The 21,153-nt window shown below is 36.4% G+C and overlaps 1 protein-coding gene across 4 annotated transcripts in view; it reads left to right on the top strand.

Annotated features, from left to right (window-relative positions):
• The window catches only part of tab2 (TGF-beta activated kinase 1 (MAP3K7) binding protein 2), a 66,475-nt gene that overhangs the window by 19,501 nt on the left and 25,821 nt on the right, over window positions 1-21,153 (top strand). For all 4 annotated transcript variants that reach the window (XM_089118341.1, XM_089118342.1, XM_089118343.1 and 1 more), the window contains exon 2: window positions 12,983-13,156. In XM_089118341.1, coding sequence (XP_088974467.1) covers window positions 13,055-13,156 — 102 coding nt within the window. In that variant the 5' untranslated portion in view covers window positions 12,983-13,054. The remainder of the gene's footprint in view (window positions 1-12,982; window positions 13,157-21,153) is intronic.

Below are 21,153 nucleotides of genomic sequence, written 5' to 3'. Positions count from 1 at the left end.
TTGAATGAATGGAACATTGTATCGCGGCTGCACGCATCCAAAAAATCACAATTATCTTTGTCCTTTGTTACTATTGATTAGGGTTGGGAGTCGTGAGAAATTCCAAAACGATTCTTGATCTACATTTTGTTCTTCATTGAAATCAAAAGCAAACTTCTTTCCGAACGCAGACAACGAATTAACATTCATGAACCCAGAAGCTCATCAATCCTTAGTGCGGTTTATATTGTTATTAGTTAATAGTAGTATTATTATCTTATCAGTATTATTGTTATTTTTTTTTTTTTTTTACAGAAACACTGAATGAGCAACAATATCTTAAGCACCACAACCAGTCCTAAGTTCTGTTAAAAGGACAAATATGCATCCATACATGGATTGTTACTTTTGTTGTTGGCAATATTTTTGAGTGTATTCAATACAGAATCCGTGTTTACATTTCAAACTTGTAATTGATTGGACTTATCATTTTGTGATGCTTTCCAGTACAGTTTCACTGTTTAAACCTTATCTGCACTTTTAGAGAAGAAATTTTTCCATATGCTTTTCCAGCTGGTGTTTTATTTTTTTATTATTATTATTTTATGTAATTGGTATATTATGAGCCTATTTGATGATGGGCATGTTTTACTTTAGATCAGTGTTTGTGTTTCTGAGGCTCTCAAGACTACATGCAGCTATCACTTGTAGCCGAAAACAGTGGTGAATGGGACTATATTTCAATCGTCATTGATATCGTTATCGCAATAAATACCAGAAAATATTGTGATACAGTTTTAAGTCCATAGGAGGCAAGGGTTAAATTCAAGCTACAGTAGTCAACAGTTGAAGTGGATCAGAAAAGTTAATCAAAGTTGTCATAAGACAAGAACGGGGATTGTTCAAAATTCATGTATTTGATGAAAGATTTTGATCCTCTTCAAATTTTGATGTATTTTTAGGCATGAAGAAAAAAAAAACAAGGAGAAAACATTTAAATATGTAATTTTGGTGATTAAAGATTAGTTTTAATGGATCGAATGATTGATCAGGGGGACTTTAACAGGTAACGTTTTCTTATAACAAAAATAACTCTGAACCTTTAAATACAATAAAAAATGAACACAAAAGCTGCTAAAAGTAAACAAATGTTTCAAACAGATTAGAGTGCCCAGCCCTATTATCTTGTCACTAAAGCATTCGCTAAACAACTGTGTGCAAAACATGCATGTCAAATACAGTTGGCACCAAAAACCGTTTGGATCATCTTCACACTTGGTTAATTAAAAAACAAGTTGTACAAGTTGAAAGGCATATTGATTCGTTAATGTTGATAAAGTGAAAAACAAACATATTTGGAAATATATCAAAACAAGTGGTTTAAGGACTAATTGGAAATAAAAGAACATTAAAAAATGAAAACGAAACTTGTTTTGTACGTTTCTAAACGGATGATTTTCCTCATCGCACACATGGCCATACTTGTTTTGAAGTACTGACAACAATAGGCTCAGTGTGCGTTGAGCATTATTTTCCAAACCAAACACTTGGCTTGGTCAATAAACACGAATACGTGTTTTTGGGAAAGTGATAGTTTTCTCAAAGAGAATCACTTTTTTATTAATTTGCCTAATGGCCAACAAAAACAGAATCAGATCTGAGGACTTCACTAAGCAAGAGGTCTTTGATAGTCAAGTATTACACTGTAAATGGTTCATACTAAATTTGTTTTGGGGGGTTTTCACGCTTCAAAAGATTTTTTCTTTCCTAAATCCATTTTTTTTGAAACCAGTGGTTCAGATTGGTTGACTAGCTATAGAGTTATGTACCTGATAGGAAAATGAACCCATGGAAAAAGTGGTGACCGGTAACCTGCTCCCTTCAGATTGTTTGAACACTTGACTTGCACTAAACTTGAAGACATGCACACCTGATGAGAGGTGCATACTTGTCAACACTAACAATGATCAAAGCAGATGTTTTGCATTTTGAACTCAATTCGTTTTTGCAGACCAAACCTTTTTGTGGTAAGCTCATGGATAGCAGAGAGAGAGAGAGATAGAGATAAAGAGAACTATGCTAAATGCAAATAATAAAATATAACATGGTTCATTTGGCACCATTCACTGCCATTAGGCTAGATGAACAAGCGCAAGCCAGACATTTTTGTTGTTGGTGGACAAGTTCAAGGAATATTGCACAATTGTGTGGACTTTTCCACCGAAATTTCCTCTAAAGCCCGGAACACACCAAGCCGACACCAACGAACTAGCGCTGATGTAAGCCAACTTTGATGTCGCCTCTCGTCCCCTCTTGTCGAGGTAAAAAGCTGCACCTGAACACACCGAGAGAACTACAGGCGACTGTCCGCTATAATGTGCGTTCTGTGCCTGCGTGTAATGAGCCAACTGTCTATTTCTGCAGATATATTAGTCTATATTCGTCATTCAAAAAGGAAAACCGACGCTTAGGGTTGGGTATCGTTTGAATTTGAACGATTCTGATTCCGATTCCTTGTTTCGATTCCGGTTCCTAACGATTCTCGATTCCGATTCTTTTAAGAGGCAGGGTCAAAAAAGTTTAGCTAACCTTGCTAACCAACGGCCTTTCTGAAGGAAATAATCCTTTCTAAAGGAAATACTCCTTCTGTAAAAATACTCCTTTTGTCACAAATTTTGCATTTTGCCGAGATTTCGTTATTTTTAGAAAAGTGAAGCCACACTTTGGACCGCCGACGTAAGCTACTCATGTTCGACTCGCGTGGTTATGCCAACACTTCTGGTAGACGCTTCTTCGTTGGTGTTGTTCAGCGGTTTCTTCTTCCGCTCGGCGGACTGTGAATATCGAAACTAGGAATCGAAATTTTAACTTTTGAACGATTCCGGGGAAAACGAAAAGTTAGTCTCGGTTCCAATCGATACTCGATTCTCGATACCCAACCCTACCGACGCTGCCGGCTGCAGATACACGTAACGTAAACAAAGCAGCGCGTGCTTACCTTTTTGAATATCAATCCTGCTAAATGCTTTCTTTATTCCACTCCACTCATGTTAATATTGAAATATTCGCCAAGGAACACTCAGGTGAGATGAGTAACATAACATAAAACAGCCTTCTATCGTTACCGTTTTGACTTTTTTGCTGGCTGTTTTGTGTTTATTCTCGTTCAATGACTCTTTCACTAAGCTTAACAGCCAATCAGAGTTCTCTCTTTCCCCAACGGCCCGAAGCCGATTCAACATGTCGAATTGCGCGAAACAAAGCCGACGAGGACTATTTTCAGCCAACGGCACGGAACCGTGCGTTTCACACCGAGGAAACTTAGTTGGCCGACGCACAAAATCTGCCAGACGGCCGACCGTCGGCTTGGTGTGTTCCGGGCTTAAGGTAAAAGTGGTTTGAACGGTGTATTATGCCTCTCGTTATGAAGTTACCAGTTTTTGGCAAGTTTTATTTACTCACCAAAGCAATTTGTTTCTCTAAATTTGCTCACGTTTGGCTTATTTAGGTGTTAGCCTATTTTTTAAGCTGGGCTACATCACAGATTTTGGAGTGCGTTTATATGTGTTGTTGAGTCTTGTAGTGTTGTTTGTTCATTGTGTGGGTGTGGCAGACGGCGCAGCTCTCCACTGCAGTCTTGTTTAGGCAGCGGCTCATTTCGTTGAGCTGTGGCTTTGCCGAGGGCGATGAATGGATGTTCTCTGTCTCAAACAACCAAGCATTAGAAGCACTATATTAAAATTGCATTGCTTTTGTTTTGCAACTCTAAAATGGCCTCTTTAGCCTTGGGGTAGAAAATGGAATATTTCCTATTGAGCAACAAGTGAATTGACATTTTTTTCTCTCTTTTTTGTGTCCTCCCCTCTTCCTTTTTCCAAAACAGATTGCACAACAGATGTATACAATAACTAAGGCAGTGAAATAGTCTCTGGGCTAATAGCTGAAATTAGTTAGGGCGTTCAAACAGCGTTAAATGGTGGAAGCTCCACAGAAAACCCTACTTTCCCAACTGCATAGGAGGTTAATCATAGTTTTTCAATAGAAGTTATCAAGTGGGTGTCAATTTACATGAGCTAATATTCTGCATCACTCACTAAGCAAGCTTATTGAAGATAGATAAACAGTCAGTAATACTCAAATTACAAGCAATAAAAAGACAAATAAAGCACTGAGTTTGAGTTGAGGTGCAGATGTACATCAATAACAGTAACATTTGTGAGAAGTGGTGAAAAATGTAAATGCTCTGACAGTGCTACTCTACAGTTATCCTACTGCACTGCCCAAATTTTCGTTTGTGGCTCACATTGCGGTAAATAAGACGGTGATATGATCATGCAGTCACTACAGATATCTCATAAAAACATTACAGTTTTTTACAATCGCTTTGTTACAGAACCTTGATGTCATTTTTCACAACTCTAGACACAAAACTCACAACCAATGATCAAAATGCACATTTTTCAAAACTTTAACCCTTTTCTCAATTGCTTGGATACAATACACATACAACTTAGATCATTTGTTCATTCAACATAAATCACCTGTTCAATATGACACAACTGAAAATCACAGTACGACTATTTCAAAAGGCAATTCACACATTACATTTCAAATGAGTGTCTATCGTTTCCTTACATTGATCAAACTATCAATTGATACAACTGCTCAAAATGATGCGTAACTGTTGCATTACTTTTAATGTAGTTCCACAATCTTCCATGTTTACAGTAAATCATGACAGTTTCAATTATAAGTGATTCCTTGTCGCCAATTAGCGTGCAGCATGAACCAATTCGACTGCGATATCCATGGATGTAGCCAACAGTAATATTATATATTTTTGCTTTGATTCCAATAAACCTATGTTGTGATTGTACTGTAGTGTTTTGGCATCAATATATCACACACTTTGTTCAATGATTCCGCTATGTGTGCATTCTCTCTACTTTTTTCTACAATATTTAATGATTGTATGAACAGTGCCATAGTGAAACTATCGGTTGCTTGTGTGTGTGGTTGCTTTAGTTATGTTTCAATGGTATTTCACAGTAAATTTGTTTTTTGCACCAATGATTGTGCAAGTACAAGATTTCTTTAAAGATGTGAACGCACAGTGCAATGTTTTGAACATTAGACAGCCTGTGTTACAAGTGATTAACGTTGTGAGTTTTGTGTCTAGAGTTGTGAAAAATGACGTCAAGGTTCTGAAAATAGTAGCAAAGTGGTTGTAAAAAAACTGTAAAAACAAGTAACTTCTAACATAACCCATTTAATCCTCAAAGTGTCAACTCTATTACAAATAATTTCGATTCGTTTGAAAGGGGTGCTTTATTCCTTTTCTAACCCAAACGAGAGAACATGTAAACACTGAAACTGAAAGGAAGACATGTGAACGAGCTGCATAAATGAATAACGCGTCATATAAATAAGTGTCCCTTTGTTCTATAATTCTCCTTTCACTGCGTCTGTGAAGTGGAGCAGGACAACGTCCCACCCGTCCTTGTTTCAGACTCTCATCCACAGATGACCACAGGTTTGGGCCGCGGAGACGGGCCTTTTTACTGTGTAATAAATACACACAGCATGGCACAATGGTTTATATGTTCATAGTCTCCGAATTATGGACAGAAATAGATAAATATTAAGTCTGCTGTTTAATACAAATAAAGAACCAATGTAGGAGAATAGTTAAGTGCAAACAGCAGGAAACTCTGTATTCGTACAGTGTGCGGGGTGTCAAAAAATGTATTCCAATTTGTAGCATAAAGCCTTAACACGCACATTAACCCGATCACGTTTAGCGCTCATGTAAACTACAATACATTCAGATTCATCAATCGGAATGAATTCAGTACGACTGAAATGGATACTTGGATGGTTGGATGCATGATGGGCTAATTAGGCATGTCACGATAACAAATTTTGTTGGACAGTAAATTGTCCAAGAAATTATTGCCATAAATGATAATATTGTCGTTCCGAGACCATTTACCTAAGTATCTAAAATAATGTTAATGGCATAATAATGCAGGTACACCTTTTCAAAGATCAATAAACTTTTATTTCTAAAGACTATTTAACACTGAAATTGGGAAACATTTAAAATATCCACCACAATATGAACAAAACAACCAAAAACAATAAAAGCAAGGTCTCTGTTAACACAAAATGCACTTGAATAAATACCAAAAACAAATAAAATGGATTTAAACAAAACCCGACCCCACTCTAAATTATTTGTTATTAAAGCATTAACTCGCAAACCACTGTTAATTTAACATAAAAGCAAGCAGCTCCTGCGTGCATAGTCTAACGTTACTGATTGTGCGATCTCAATGAAACTGACTGCACAATGAGTCTTTCATAATATCCACATGCTGTTTGTTATAATTAGAGGATTTGCCAGCATACAGAATTCAGCACTGAACAGAAAGTCAATTTTGAGCGGTGAGGGGAGTCTATCTTACATGCTTCTGATTGGCCATTGTGTTCAAGAAAATGGCTACATCGCTCAATCGCTGGTAATGGGCTATATGCACGCATAAGTTCCGCATTTGACGTAAGGATGCTCGTCCATTTCCGGTTGTGTAGATTAAAGCGGAGGAAAACCGGAGAAAACGGGATTATGGCAGAGTCTTCAATATTTACTGACCTCCCGTCTTTGAAACGAAACGTACATACGTTTAGGTGTAATTTTATATATAGTTATGTTTATTTGATATAATTTTAAAAAGAAGCATAAACACAACGAGGGGTGTCTGTTTTATCGGTTTTTGTGACTAATGTTTCATTAGTATAACCATGGAGTATAAAATTCAATATAAATTCTCGGTATTGCATTGGACTCTACGATCGGCGGAAGTTATCGAGCATCCTTAATCCTTCACCGGAAATAACGCCGTGCATAGAGCCCATTGTACTTGAATGAGTGTAAAATTAATTTGCTATATTTTAGATCAATATTTGTTTTCCTTAATTTTAATTAACCCTAACTTTATTCTCATCTGAATTATAAATGATTTCCGTATAAAATAATTACCACTAAAACGCATTTGATTTTCTTTTTTTAATCAATGTAGAATCATGGACGTGGGACAAACTGTGATGACAATAAAATGATAGCTTATAAATATATCTCTGGTTGTGGTTTCACACACACACACACACACACCAGAGAAAAAACTTTGCAGGTCCTATGGTGAAGAGAGAGCCTACTCGGATGGAAACCGCTTCAGTGAGCTCAATTAGGCTATAGTAACACCACATTTACGGTAACGCTGTTGTAACGGGGAAACAGTAATTTATTTGATTACTCGTTACTGAGAAAGATAACGCCGTTAGTAACGTTGTTTATTTATAACACCGTTATTCCCATCACTGGCGATACGAGACCGATGCGTCGCACAGGAGTCGCTCGTCGGTAATCACGCCACCGACCTCGCGTGGCTCTCATGAAAACAATCCCGACCATTCTGTTCTATAGTGTCATACGTTTGCAGGTCATGGTAATCATGGGTAATACCATACATGACTCCTCGCTAGCACTTCAGCTTTATATGGTTGTCTCTGAAGAGAGCTAACTGTTCTGAAAAGTTTGTTACCTGAAATCTTACCGCCATATGATTACAAGTAAATAATACATTAAAAACATGTGAAGTCCACATTGTTTAAAAGTAAAGTAAAAAGTTCAAGTGAGAAATTAGTAGGAAAATGGACAAAGACGCAAAAACCCATTAGAGGTCGACAGATTCACCGGTTTTGCCGATATATCAGTGCCGGTAGTTGATTGGTGGAACTATTATTTATCTATGTATTGTTTATTGTAACACATAAGGATGACTCATCAGAAGACATACATGAAGAGTTCAGATGCAAAAGCCTCTAAATGCCATTTGAAATTTTCTTCTTTAATGATGATTTTTGTCAAACTTGTATATTCAAGTTCAGTAATTTCACTTAAATAACAATTAATAGGTAATTATCATTGCCATTTAAGTGAAATAACTGAACTTAAATATACAAGCTTGACAAAAATCATCATTAAAGAAGAAAATTTCAAATGGCATTTAGAGGCTTTTGCATCTGAACTCTTCACATATAGATCTGAATAAAAGTGACGATGCAAAAAAAGAGCTGTATTTGGTTTTCTGTGTGCACACACCCGACCCGAACCATAGACACACTGTGCGAGGACTGAACTGAGCGCTCTTTCGTGTCTGAATGGACAAATACACAACGTCGTTAATGTCCGTTTTGGACAGTATTCATGTAAACTATGTCGGTTATGTCTTTAACAGTTGTGAGTGTATCGGATGTGCATCAGTGCAATTGGATCCACATGTCACTGGACATGATCCGATGTCTTAAAGTGATTGTGGGTAATAAACCTAATGCGGTCTGTGTCATCAAGCAACAAACGAAAAAAGAGAATAGCATTCACTGCTGGTTAATAGCTTTAAAAAGGATTCATTATATTTAATTCATACTAATAAATATATCTGCTGCTTGAAAGAGTAAAGAATGATGTATGAATGTAGTTATAAAGAATGCATATCATTCATTGAAAAGAAGACTGTTCTACTGTAGGAAAAGTGGTTTTATTTAATTTTAAGATATTTTTAAGTCACAGTAGTTAAATCCGTATAAATCCTATATTGCATGTTCAAACTTTAAAATCATTCATATTAACGGGATTCTCCGGGAGTATAATTATGGGTTTGGGAATTTTAGAGAAATTCTAAATTAATGCATTACAATTGAACTAAACCCATTATATTTTAGTCATCTGAATTGTTTTAGTCTGGTTTTAGTCGACGAAATACAATAAGATTTTAGTCGACTAAATCTGCAGTACATACTAATACTAAATGCTAACATTTAAACTAAACTAGTTTCTCCTCCATGTTGTGGAAAGATGCCGATCAGTCCACAGGTGTGCCGATGTGCTCCTAGCCTCCTCCTGAGAGCAACCAACACGTTCCCCTTGTTCTGTTTTATAAAGTGATTGTAAAGTGTGATTTATACTTCTGCATCAAATCGACAGTTTCACACCATAGTTGAACACAAAGAGTGTGCGACTACATTTTTTGGGGGGGGGGGAAACCTTAGTGTAGAACCCTGTTATGTTTGTAGGCTAGGCCTTTTGTTTCATAACTCTTCAAAAATTGTGTGGTGTGAAAAGTTGCCCACCCTCTTTTTTTCTTTTTATTTACAGGAGTGTTTGAAAGCTGTGTATACATTTAATTTGTCAGGTAAATCATTTTTTTTTTTTTTGAACTTTTGCCTATTAAAGGTTCTATATGTAACTTATTTTATAAAATGAATCCTTTTTTTATTGCCTGTGTTTGAAGGGGTTGTAATCACACATTGCAATGATCCACTTTTCGGGTTTTGCTATTACCTCTGAAGGCCAATATTCATATTTATATGTGAGGTCTCCGGGTCGGATTTCCTGCGAAATCCATCGGATGTGACGTGCACGCGCGCTCCCGAGCCTAGCTCTATCCTCTCTATCCTACAGTCAACCATGCGACCAACAGCACTTCAGCTGACGACATGGAGTCTGATAACCCCCCAAAACGTCCTGCCTCCAGCACAACACAGACTCCAACACAAACTCCACATAAATATAAAAAACAAAAAAAGTTTTATCTGCTCAAGCTCGTCAGGCAAAACGTGAATCTGATCGACTCCGGACGAAAACGCGGATCAACATAGTAAACTCCAATGTGAAAAAGCAAGGTAAATTCTACATGACACATGACATGAATACAAAAGAATGTTCCAGGACAACAAAAAGTAGGTGCTTTAGGATGCAACTTATTTTTTGTACTAGATCTACTGACTAACGTCACTCATCCACTACTATCATATTGTTTAAATACACATTTCCAGACACGTTCAGTACAGTAATGTCACTTCCTACGATCTTGCGGATACACTGAAACTGTTCAGTTTAGTTGACTAACCGTTTTCGTTATCATATTATACATTCACCGATGTTGACATTGCTGATTGTTAAAGTGAAATGGCTTATGCTACATCACATGTCGGCTAAATGCAGTTTATTGTAACATTATCATGGTACGAGCACAGAGCATTAGTTCAACGTCAGGCTGATAAAAGTAGGCTATTATTGTACCTGCAGTGGGAGTTTACATTAGTTTTCAGCATGTTGTGTGATGATTTCGCCGTTGCGTTGAAAGTCTCCGTGTGGCCGGTAGTGAATGATCGCTCTTGAGATAGATCACGCACACGAGCACGAGCGCTCTTGTTGCATTCTGAAATATCCCCACTAGAGGTCGCTAGAAATCGCATAAAGCACCTTTAAGCTAATAAATACATGACATCAATTGCTCAAAGAACTATAGGCTACTTGTACTCTGTACTTACTGGTAATGCAGAAATGTTGAGTTCAACTGCTGATTCCAATAAATGGAAGAATTAAAGAGGGTTTTTTTTGGATTGTTAGTCTATATCTCCTCTACTTCTCACAACCTGCTTCAGCAGTGTTTCAGGGTTTCTCCTGTTTTCCATGTCAGTGCTGTTGAGAATGTCAGAGCTTCAAGCACACAGTGTTTAATGATGATCACGTGATCCAGGTCAGTCTGCACCTGCACTGACCTTGAGTTGTGTGTTGGGTCGAGCTGGTAAAGGGTCCAGCTGTAATGAGTACCGTTATTTTCTTCCGATTTTATCTTGACAGCCGTTGGGGCTCAAAGTTTTTAGTGCTGAATATCATTTTGTCAGCAATGCATAACTGATTGTAATTGTTGAAATAAGCATATAAGACATGTATATTTACTGCTTACTTAGCTAAAAAAAAAATCAGCTGTTAATGTAATAAGGTAGCACTAATCAGTGTGTTTTGAAATTAATGGGTGTATTATTAGAAACAGTTTGAACTATGCTGCCATCTTCAGGACAATATGTGTTGTCAGTAATGCATAACTGATTGTAATTGTTGAAATAACCATATAAGACATGTATATTTACTGCTTACTTAGCTAAAAAAAAAAAAACAGCTGTTAATGTAATAAGGTAGCACTAATCAGTGTATTTTGAAATTAATGGGTGTATTATTAGTAACAGTTTGAACTATGCTGCCATCTTCAGGACAATATGTGTTACAGCATTTAAGGATGTGGGTTTTTTTTTTTTTTTTTTTTTTTTTTTAAATGAACAAGCTGATGCCGCTGCTAAGGAAGCTCATAATCAAGAAGTTAATAATTGTCAAATTCCTCCATCAGATATCAGGCCGATTATTAACTGATATATTTTAAATAAGTGGCAAGAAGAGTGGAATATGTGCAAGAATAATAAGTTGTATGAAACTCATCTGGAAATAACAAACTGACTTTCTACCAATTTTAAAACTAGACTTGATCAAGTGGTCTACACCAGATGCCGTATGGGTCATACATGTTTGGCCCATGCTTTTTTGCTTAAAGGTGAAGACCCAACTTTATGTATGTTTTGTAAAATTCCTTTATCTGTCCTGGACTTAACGCAAGCAGAAGGCTCTTTTATGAAGTTACTTCTTTGAAGGACATATTTAATGAGATTATGCCTGAAAAGGTTCTGGATTTTTTTTTTATCATATGTTAATTTAAAAAAATATATATATTGTATAATATGACTTTTTGTTCTGTTTTTGTTGTATTTATGTGATGTTTGTATTTTTGTAAATTATTTTTTGCCATGAAAATAGCTCTGACTGCTGACATGGCATGAAATAAAATAATCTGAATCTGAATCTGTTTTGTTTTTTTTTGAGACAGCCTTTTATCCGAATTTAAAGTTCAGTGCAAACAGAAAATGTACTAAAGAACAGATAAAGGACTTTGAACAAGTAAACTGGGGAAACGTAAAAGGCATTAGCGTATGTCCCATCCAGCACTGCAACTAAATCGGTTTGCCATAAACAGAGCTGTAGATCATTCCCCATCACTAGACTGCTGTGGTTTTCCCTTTTATTCTCTGGTTGAAGGGAGTGTGCTAACACAGACCAGTGGTGCTGTAATATCAGCTACTCTAGCTCAGCCAATCAGACTCCAGGATCAAAACTAACTAATGTGTGATGTGTTTTACGCCCTTTACATGTGCAATTTAATGCATTTGAGTTTTATTCTATTCTGTGTGATTTTATAAAAAACATTTGAGGAACATTTGACTCTGATTGAATCTTCTGGGCTATTTAGATCATTAAAGTCCCCCGTAGTCATTTTATCCCTCAATACTCCTCTGTGATCACCAAAATGAGGCTGATCGGTAGTAAATGCTGCTCCATCTGAACACCAGAGGGCGTCTCACACACACACGTTTGCATTGAGTAATAAACTGTATAGTCACCAAAAGAGAATTCAGTATGAAAGGCCATCCAAACATGAAATTTGACTAAAAAGAGAAGTTCCTCATTGTTTCCATTGACAACTATTTTACAGCGTTATAACGGATTACAGTTGACTTGCAATGTTAAATTACTATTTTTAATATTGTAAATATTCGACTTTGTAAAATTGCAACCTTGTTTAATGTGTATATTCCTATGGAAATTTACTCCGATTTTTTTTTTTTTTTACATACTTCCTGGCAATATTCTGGTGTGTTCTGGTATGTTTTAAACCCTGATTTTTGGGATTTCTTTGAACATGAGCTAGCCTACATTTTTGAGGAACTTTATGTAACTGTAACCAAATATTTTCTAGCCTTGCAAAACATTTAGATGACCAAAGTTGTGTCCTTACCACTACTCGATCATTACAAATGTTAACCATAACAGTAGTAATAGTTGTATATTGTTGTACAGCATTGCACTCATAAATGCCAAATTATGATCATTCCAAGAGATTGCTCGGAAAAGTTAATTTGTTATCTGTAGCATTTTGACGTATTTTTTCCTAACGTGCATACGTTGGACTACATCTGCCGCACATTTCCAGTGCTTTTCATTTGGTTGTCAGTCTTACAAATATGCATTTCTGTCTTCTCTCTTCAATTGCAGAAGATGCTAAGATAGTGGGTGAGCGACGCGTGCGTGCTGAGGTCAAGTCCGTTCTGTCGTGGCAGTAGACGAATGGCACAGGGAAACCAGCAGATTGACAACCAGGTTCTGCACCACCTGCGGCAAAAGTTTCCAGAAGTTCCAGAGGGCGTGGTGTCTGAGTGTGTCCTACAGGTGCGTTAGACATGCTCCCCTTCCCCATCCATGTCCCGTGTGCCAATTATACTAGGATCATTATCAAATGTGTTTCTGTAAGCCTAAGTACTTTGAACATCCTTTTGCAATTCGTCTCGACCCAGCATAATTTGTCACAAGTTGGTCTGAAATCAAAAGTGTATTTTCGCAAAATTTATCAATGCAATGCAACCAGCTGTCATGTAGAGAAGGCTTTCAACAATCTAGCCCGTTCCTGGTGAATAAAATCAAATCTCAAACTACACTTGCATTTTAGGGTGTTTTTTTTTTTTTTTTGCATTTGCTTTAATTTAGCAGACACTCTGGAAACACTCGATTATGCATTAGTTAAGCAGGAACATACTTAAATAATTAATGATTAACTTAACATTATAGTCAGGAAACATTAGCCATTGATGGACACACATTCATGCGATAAATAAGCTACTAATTATTGATTAACTGAATGTACAGTAAACGCCTTTTAGACAATATTTACAACTTGGCAAACCATATATTATTTTTGTTTAGTAATGTACTAGTTATTTTTCAGTGATTCGCCATAGATCAAGTTAAAGCGAGACTCCACTTTTTCTTGAAATAGGCTCATTTTGCAACTCCCCCAGAGTTAAACAGTTGAGTTTTACCGTTTTCGAATCCATTCAGCCAGTTTCAACCAGTAACCCGACAGTTTCTGGTCTCATTGACTTCCATAGTAGGAAAAAAATATACTATGGAAGTCAATGAGACCAGAAACTGTCTGGTTACTGATATTCTTCTAAATATCAGAAAATCGGCTGAATGCATTTGAAAACGGTGAAACTCAACTGTTTAACTCTGGGGGAGTTGTAAAATGAGCCTATTTCCAAAAAAAGTGGAGTATCCCTTTAAGTGAACAACGTGAAGTTAGCAACTGTTTAATTAGTGCTGGTTTTACCGTTATAAATTGCTAAAATAGTGTAATAAAGACAATTTCACCCCCTGTTCTAAAGTGAAAATTATATCCATATTACAACTTAAACCACATATTATTTTTGTGTAGTAATGTACTTGGTTATATTTCAGTGATTCACCATAGATCTAGTTAACTAAACAAAATGAAGCTAGTAACTGTTTAATTTGTGCTGGTTAACAGTAATAAATTGCTAAAAAAAATGAAGACAATTTGACCTCCTTTTCTAAAGTGAAAGTTATATCCACATTTAATTATTCCACTTGAGCGAAATTTAGGTTTATTGACAAGAATGCGCCAATAATTATGGCTAAACTACCACTAATACAGGACTAATAAAGACTATTTGATCACATGTTCTAAAGTAAAAGTTATATCCTTAATAAATATGGCACTTAATGAGTGGTCTTATTGTTAAAAAAGTATTAATGTGCAACTTTTACAGATACAAAAGTACTTTTTTTGTAAATGCTGAAACGTACAACATGGATGTATTGGCCACATACACATAATACAAGATATTTACAAATCTTTTATATTATAATGATATATTATTTTTTATCTTTTTATAGATAAATGTAGGGCTGTGCAATAGATGAAAAAATTATCACGATATAATGTTTCATATCGTTCAGTATCGATAATTATTGACATCTTTTAAAAAAATGTTTTAAAGTAGAAAAGTTTTAATTTAAACCACTGTTTTTTTTCCCATATTATTAAGGCAAACAACAAATTATATTAGTTTTAGCAGTCAAAAACAAAAATATAATGTAACAAAAATATGTTGTTTATGTCTTATATTAAGATTAAAAAGTAAGTGCTTAAAATTTTGCAGAATGTGCGTCATGTAAAAGTGTAAACAATGAGCAATCTAGGCAAATTTTGAGGTAACGTTAGATAACATCTGTAATAATAAGTTGGGGTGTAACGGTTCACAAAATACACAGTTTGGTTCGATACGACACAGTGGTGTCACAGTTCAGTATGTTGTCAATACAGCAAAAAGAAAGAAATGCCAGAGAATTTTCCTTTTTTGTTTATAAACAATTATTTATTAAAAGAAAAATATTTTTAAATAAATATTTAGGGGTTCAAGCACGAAGTGCTGAAACCCTATTGTAATTGTATTGATTTTTATTAGGGGTTCAAGCACGAAGTGCTGAAACCCTATTGTTTTTGTACTGATTTTTATTATTATTATTAGGGGTTCAAGCACGAAGTGCTGAAACCCTATTGTAATTGTATTGATTTTTATTATTATTATTATTCTCCCCTAAAACGCATCGTGCAGCCCAAACCGTAAGGGCTAGAGCTCTGAAACTTTGTCAGATGGTAGTACAAAAATCGAGGAGAGGTTATCAAATTATGAGCCCGATTGGCCCATAGGTGGCGCTATAGCGACCAATTGCGCGAAACGGCTCATAACTCCTAGACCGTAAGTCGTACACTCAAGTGTCTTATATCATTGGAAAGCTGGTCACCTGACGAAAAAAACGTATATCTCCGATTTCATTTCCGGTATGGAAATTTTTCCGCCATTTTGAATTTTGTCGAAAAACTACTTTTGCGAACTAGTCCCTGGTTTTTTGCCCGATCGGAACCAAACCAGTGCAGACATGTTCTCTGGAGTCTGAAGATCAATAATTATCAAAAAAATGTTGAAATTTCTATTTCCGGTCGCTAGGGGAAGCAAAATAAACGTTGTGGGAGGAGCCTATTTTACTAAATTGGCTATAACTCAAGAAGTAAATGAGATATCTTCACCAAACTCGGTACACATGTGTACGAGTTCAATTTGAGGTCACAGTAAAAAAATAGCGACGATTGAACACTAGGTGGCGCTATAACATGAAAAAAACCTAAAAAGGGCTATGACCACATGACCGTTAGTCCGATTGACTTGAAAATTGGTATGCAGTGTCTTGGACCAAGGCCCCATGTATATCTATGAGGACATTGGCGTATGTAAAAAAACATGGCCGCCATCGGCCAATGAAGTTTGAGCACCTGTGAGACAAGGTTAACGGAGGCCCATCGGAACGAAACTCGATGGGCATGTTCGACTCATGGCCCTAGAGGTCTGTAAGAATTTTGAAAAAAATCGGCCACTAGTTGGCGCTAACGAGTTTTATGGCTCTGTAATCACGTGGTGTTGCGCATATCCCCACAAAATGCATATCTTTTGATAGATCTCCTCATGATGAACAACTTTGCCTCAAGAACCATTGCTGTCAATCAAATCGTTCATTAAATATTCACAAATATGTTAAAAACCTACTTTTGCGAACTAGTCCCTGGTTTTTTGCTCGATCGGAACCAGACCAGTCTAGGACAATTCTCTGGACTCTCTAGATCAATAATTATCAAAAAAAAGTTGAACTTTGACATTTGTTTTGCTATAACAGGGTCATTTACAAAAGGGGGCGTGACAAAATGCACCCAAAAGCCTATAAATCCTAAAGGAAAACTCAGAACATCCCAAAAATTGATGAGCATATGTGTCATCACATCATTAACAAGCATGCAAAGTTTCATGGAGATCGGACTATAGGTGGCGCTATAACTGTTAAAAATGTTAAAAACAATGTAATCCCTATGGTAAATTGCCATTATTGACTGTAAATGGTGTTTTCCATCTCTGATCATATCATAATGTTAAAACCAGTGCAGTACAATTCTTTGGACTCTCTAGATCAATAATTATAAGAAAAAGTTAAACTACGTCATGTGGATGACTATAATAGGATGGCTTCAACATTTAGTGTGTTGAAGCCATCTATTACTACACTTTCAGTGTCCCTGAAAGCATTGATCTCTTCAATAAACAAGTCAGAACATGTGACATTAAATAATCATGAACATTTACAGACAGATCTGACAAAATATGCCTAAATAACAGTTAAAAAAGTGAAATGATATCAAAATGATGGTCTATTAAGCCAATAAGTGGTGTTTTACTGCCCTCTGCTGTTCAAAATAGTAATTGTCTCACCACTTAACTATAATTAATTTTATGACTTTATTAATTATCTATTTTAACATTTGCAATCACATTTGGTCAAATATTGAACACAATCATTTTTTTGTCAAAGTTTATCACTTCAGTTGTTCTGAATCTTCACATAATTGCTATTAACGTGGTAAATAGCTATACTGTATTCCTAGAATCACATTAAAATCCAATCATCCAAGCCCCAATCACTGTAAATAATGATAAATCATGCTAGAACGTGGTAAATTAATGTACACTATGGTCAGAGGTGTAGTGGTAAAAAAAGAGGTGGGTAAACTATAAATTCTGGTGTATTATTTCGAATAATAAGACACTATGGGCTGTTACTCTAGGGGCTGATCAAATTAAATCATTTACACTGAAAAAACACAATTGCATAAAATAATGTTATGACATTTATTTAAATTTACATAAGAAACTGGGAAAGAATGATACTACTTTTAAACATTTAACACTAAACCGCCAGTAGGTGGTGGCAGGCGACCGTCCTAATGAGTGAGTCATTCAATTCATTCATTCAAACGATTCGTTCAAACGGCTGATCATTCAAGAATGAGACCGATGTTTTTGAATGTGTCTTTGAATCTTTGACTCAATCGATTCGTTCAAAATGCTGAATGATTCAGTAATGAAAACACGTCGAGTGTTCCTGTGACATGTGCCGTGGTTCTGCTGTGATTATTGTTTGGAACTATTTTCGCTGCTGAAACACAACAAAAACAGCCAATATAGCATCTAAAATGTAAGTGATTTAATTTTTTACTGTTTATTGAACTGTTGTAGGAAATCAATGTCACATTTTCAATCGTGATGGTGTTCAGGAAAAATAAGAGACCCCATTTACACCTGGTATTAAAATGCGATCTGTATCCAGACAAGTTATCCGGATAATAAGTAGCGATTCCATTTACACCTGGCCACATACATGTGTTTTTGCAAAATGGATATAAATCCGATCTTAAACTCCTGCGTATGCAGATTTAATGGATTGAACGACACCAAAAGCAACAGATATGAGCTGCATTTCGTTGATCATCAGCTAATTTCCAAATCAAAGACATCAATAAAAGAGTGGCAACACCGCTGGTAAGATAATTTCGTTTCTTTACTTGAAGATGATTGTGTGTTAAGCGTCTGTGACTTACTTTCACTTTTATTTGCGATGTTTGCACGTTGGCTCGATGAATAGACGCTCATGAGCGGTGATGGGTGATCCGTGTCGCAGTAGCGCCGTCATATCTGACTATAACATGACATATAGCCTATATAACAAGCTTACTCGTTTATTTTTTTGCCTTTTTGGGAGGAGTAAAATATACATATGTGGTTTCAACAACCAGATTGCGTTTACACCTAGTAAAGATCCGGACACAATGCGAGCCAGACTACCTGCAGATGTGGTCAGGCAGATCCAATCGCGATCACAACGCATTTACACCTTGCATTAACATGCGTTTTTTTATTATCCGGATAACTTATCTGGATACAGATCGCATTTTAATACCAGGTGTAAATGGGGTCTGAGTGTGTTCTGCGCTCATTTGTGTAGATTTCTGCTCGAGAGGCTGCGCGAGGATCAACAGTACAACCTTACCGTCAGTAATAGTCAACAACACAGTAATGCAGCGCAATATAAGAGTTCGTCTTAGGTGCCTGTTGACTTTGGATCAATGCATTGTTTGTGTGTTGTTGCATAAGGAGATAAAGAAATAATACAATTGGTGACAGTGATCAATCAACACAAAAGGAACAATGATATAAATGAACAAAGATATGAGTACTAATCACAATAAAACAGGCTGTAAAAAAATCATTGAAACAAACAATCTTTCAACATGGCTCAGGGCACATGTCTGGCAAACAAATTAATCAATTAGCAGCGCACAGGCTGACAGTGACATTAAATCATAAAAAGGCATAAACAATGTAAACACAATCAAATTAATAGATGGACTCACGTAATTCATGAAGACACACACAGTGTGCCAGGAAAGAGTGCAAAGAATGAGCCAAAGGGTTCACAATCAATTTATAGGCAACAGTAGTCGAATGGTGAAGTGGCAGAGTCTCATTGAAAAAGCGAAATGGAGTTGAAAGAGATTAGAAAGGAAATCTTTTCAATTACTATTAATAGTCGTGTGTGTGTGTGTGTGTGTGTGTGTGTGTGCGTGTGCATGCATTTGTGTGTAAGCATGCTTTATGAAGTTAACGTGAAAAAAATGGTTTGCTTTAGTGCAGAATAGTGGAGAAACAAAGTATTTCAAAATGGAAGTGTGCCAATAAGTGGTCTTCTACTGCCCTCTGCTGGCCACTTTTCTTATTAATAGTCTTTTCACTTGCTATATTGTGGTAAACCATCCTATAACATGGTATATCAAGGTAAACTATAGAAAATCATGTTAGATTCATGGTAAATCATACTAGAACATGGTAAATCATGAAAAATCACATTGCAAAATAATGCTTGCTACATAAAACTTAATGTCTTTTGATGCTTTTGTGCTTAAAGGCCTTAAAGGCCTAAACTGCTTGAACCCCGCAAAATGCTGCTTGCAGCTTTAATTAGGGGTTCAAGCACGAAGTGCTGAAACCCTATTGTTTTTGTACTGATTTTTATTATTATTATTAGGGGTTCAAGCACGAAGTGCTGAAACCCTATTGTTTTTGTACTGATTTTTAGGGGTTCAAGCACGAAGTGCTGAAACCCTATTGTAATTGTATTGATTTTTATTATTATTATTATTATTATTCTCCCCTAAAACGCATCGTGCAGCCCAAACCGTAAGTGCTGGAGCTCTGAAACTTTGTCAGATGGTAGTACAAAAATCGAGGAGAGGTTATCAAATTATGAGCCCGATTGGCCCATAGGTGGCGCTATAGCGACCAATTGCGCGAAACGGCTCATAACTCCTAGACCGTAAGTCGTACACTCAAGTGTCTTATATCATTGGAAAGCTGGTCACCTGACGAAAAAAACGTATATCTCCGATTTCATTTCCGGTATGGAAATTTTTCCGCCATTTTGAATTTTGTCGAAAAACTACTTTTGCGAACTAGTCCCTGGTTTTTTGCCCGATCGGAACCAAACCAGTGCAGAAATGTTCTCTGGAGTCTGAAGATCAATAATTATCAAAAAAATGTTGAAAAAGTCTCTTTGCGGTCGCTAGGGGGCGCAAAATAAATGTTGTGGGAGGAGCCTATTTTACTAAAATGGCTATAACTCGAGAAGTAAATGAGATATCCTCAACAAACTCGGTACACATATGTATAAGTTCAATTTGAGGTCACAGTAAAAAAATCGCCACGATGGAACACTAGGTGGCGCTATAAAACGAATAAAACTAAAAAAGGGCTCTGACCAGCTGACCGTTAGTCCGATTGACTTGAAAATTGGTATGCAGTGTCTTTGTTCAAGGCCCCATGTATGTGTATGAGGACATTGGTGTATCTCAAAAAACATGGCCGCCATCGGCCAATGAAGTTTGAGCACCTATAAAACAAGGTTAACGAAGGCCGATCGGAACGAAACTCGTTGGGCATGTTTGACTCATGGCCCTAGAGGTCTGTAAGAATTTTGAAAGAAATCGGCCACTAGTTGGCGCTAACGAGTTTTATGGCTCTGTTATCACGTGGTGTTGCACACACCCCCACAATATGTATATCAATTGATAGATCTCCTCATGCTGAACAACTTTGCCTCAAGAACCATTGCTGTCAATCAAATCGTTCGTTAAATATTCACGAATATGTTAAAAACCTACTTTTGCGAACTAGTCCCTGGTTTTTTGCCCGATCGGAACCAGACCAGTCTGGGACAATTCTTTGGACTCTCTAGATCAATAATTATCAAAAAAAAGTTGAACTTTGTCATTTGTTTTGCTATAACAGGGTCATTTAAAAAAGGGGGCATGACAAAATGCACCCAAAAGCCTATAAATCCTAAAGGAAAAGTCAGAACTTCACAAAAATTGATGAGCATATGTGTCATAACGTATTCAACAAGCATGCAAAGTTTCATGGAGATCGGAC

This window comes from Pimephales promelas, chromosome 13 (assembly GCF_988280905.1).
Source record: "Pimephales promelas chromosome 13, fPimPro1.hap1.1, whole genome shotgun sequence".
NCBI lineage: Eukaryota > Metazoa > Chordata > Actinopteri > Cypriniformes > Leuciscidae > Pimephales > Pimephales promelas.
This window is presented reverse-complemented; position numbering and strand designations above follow the sequence as displayed.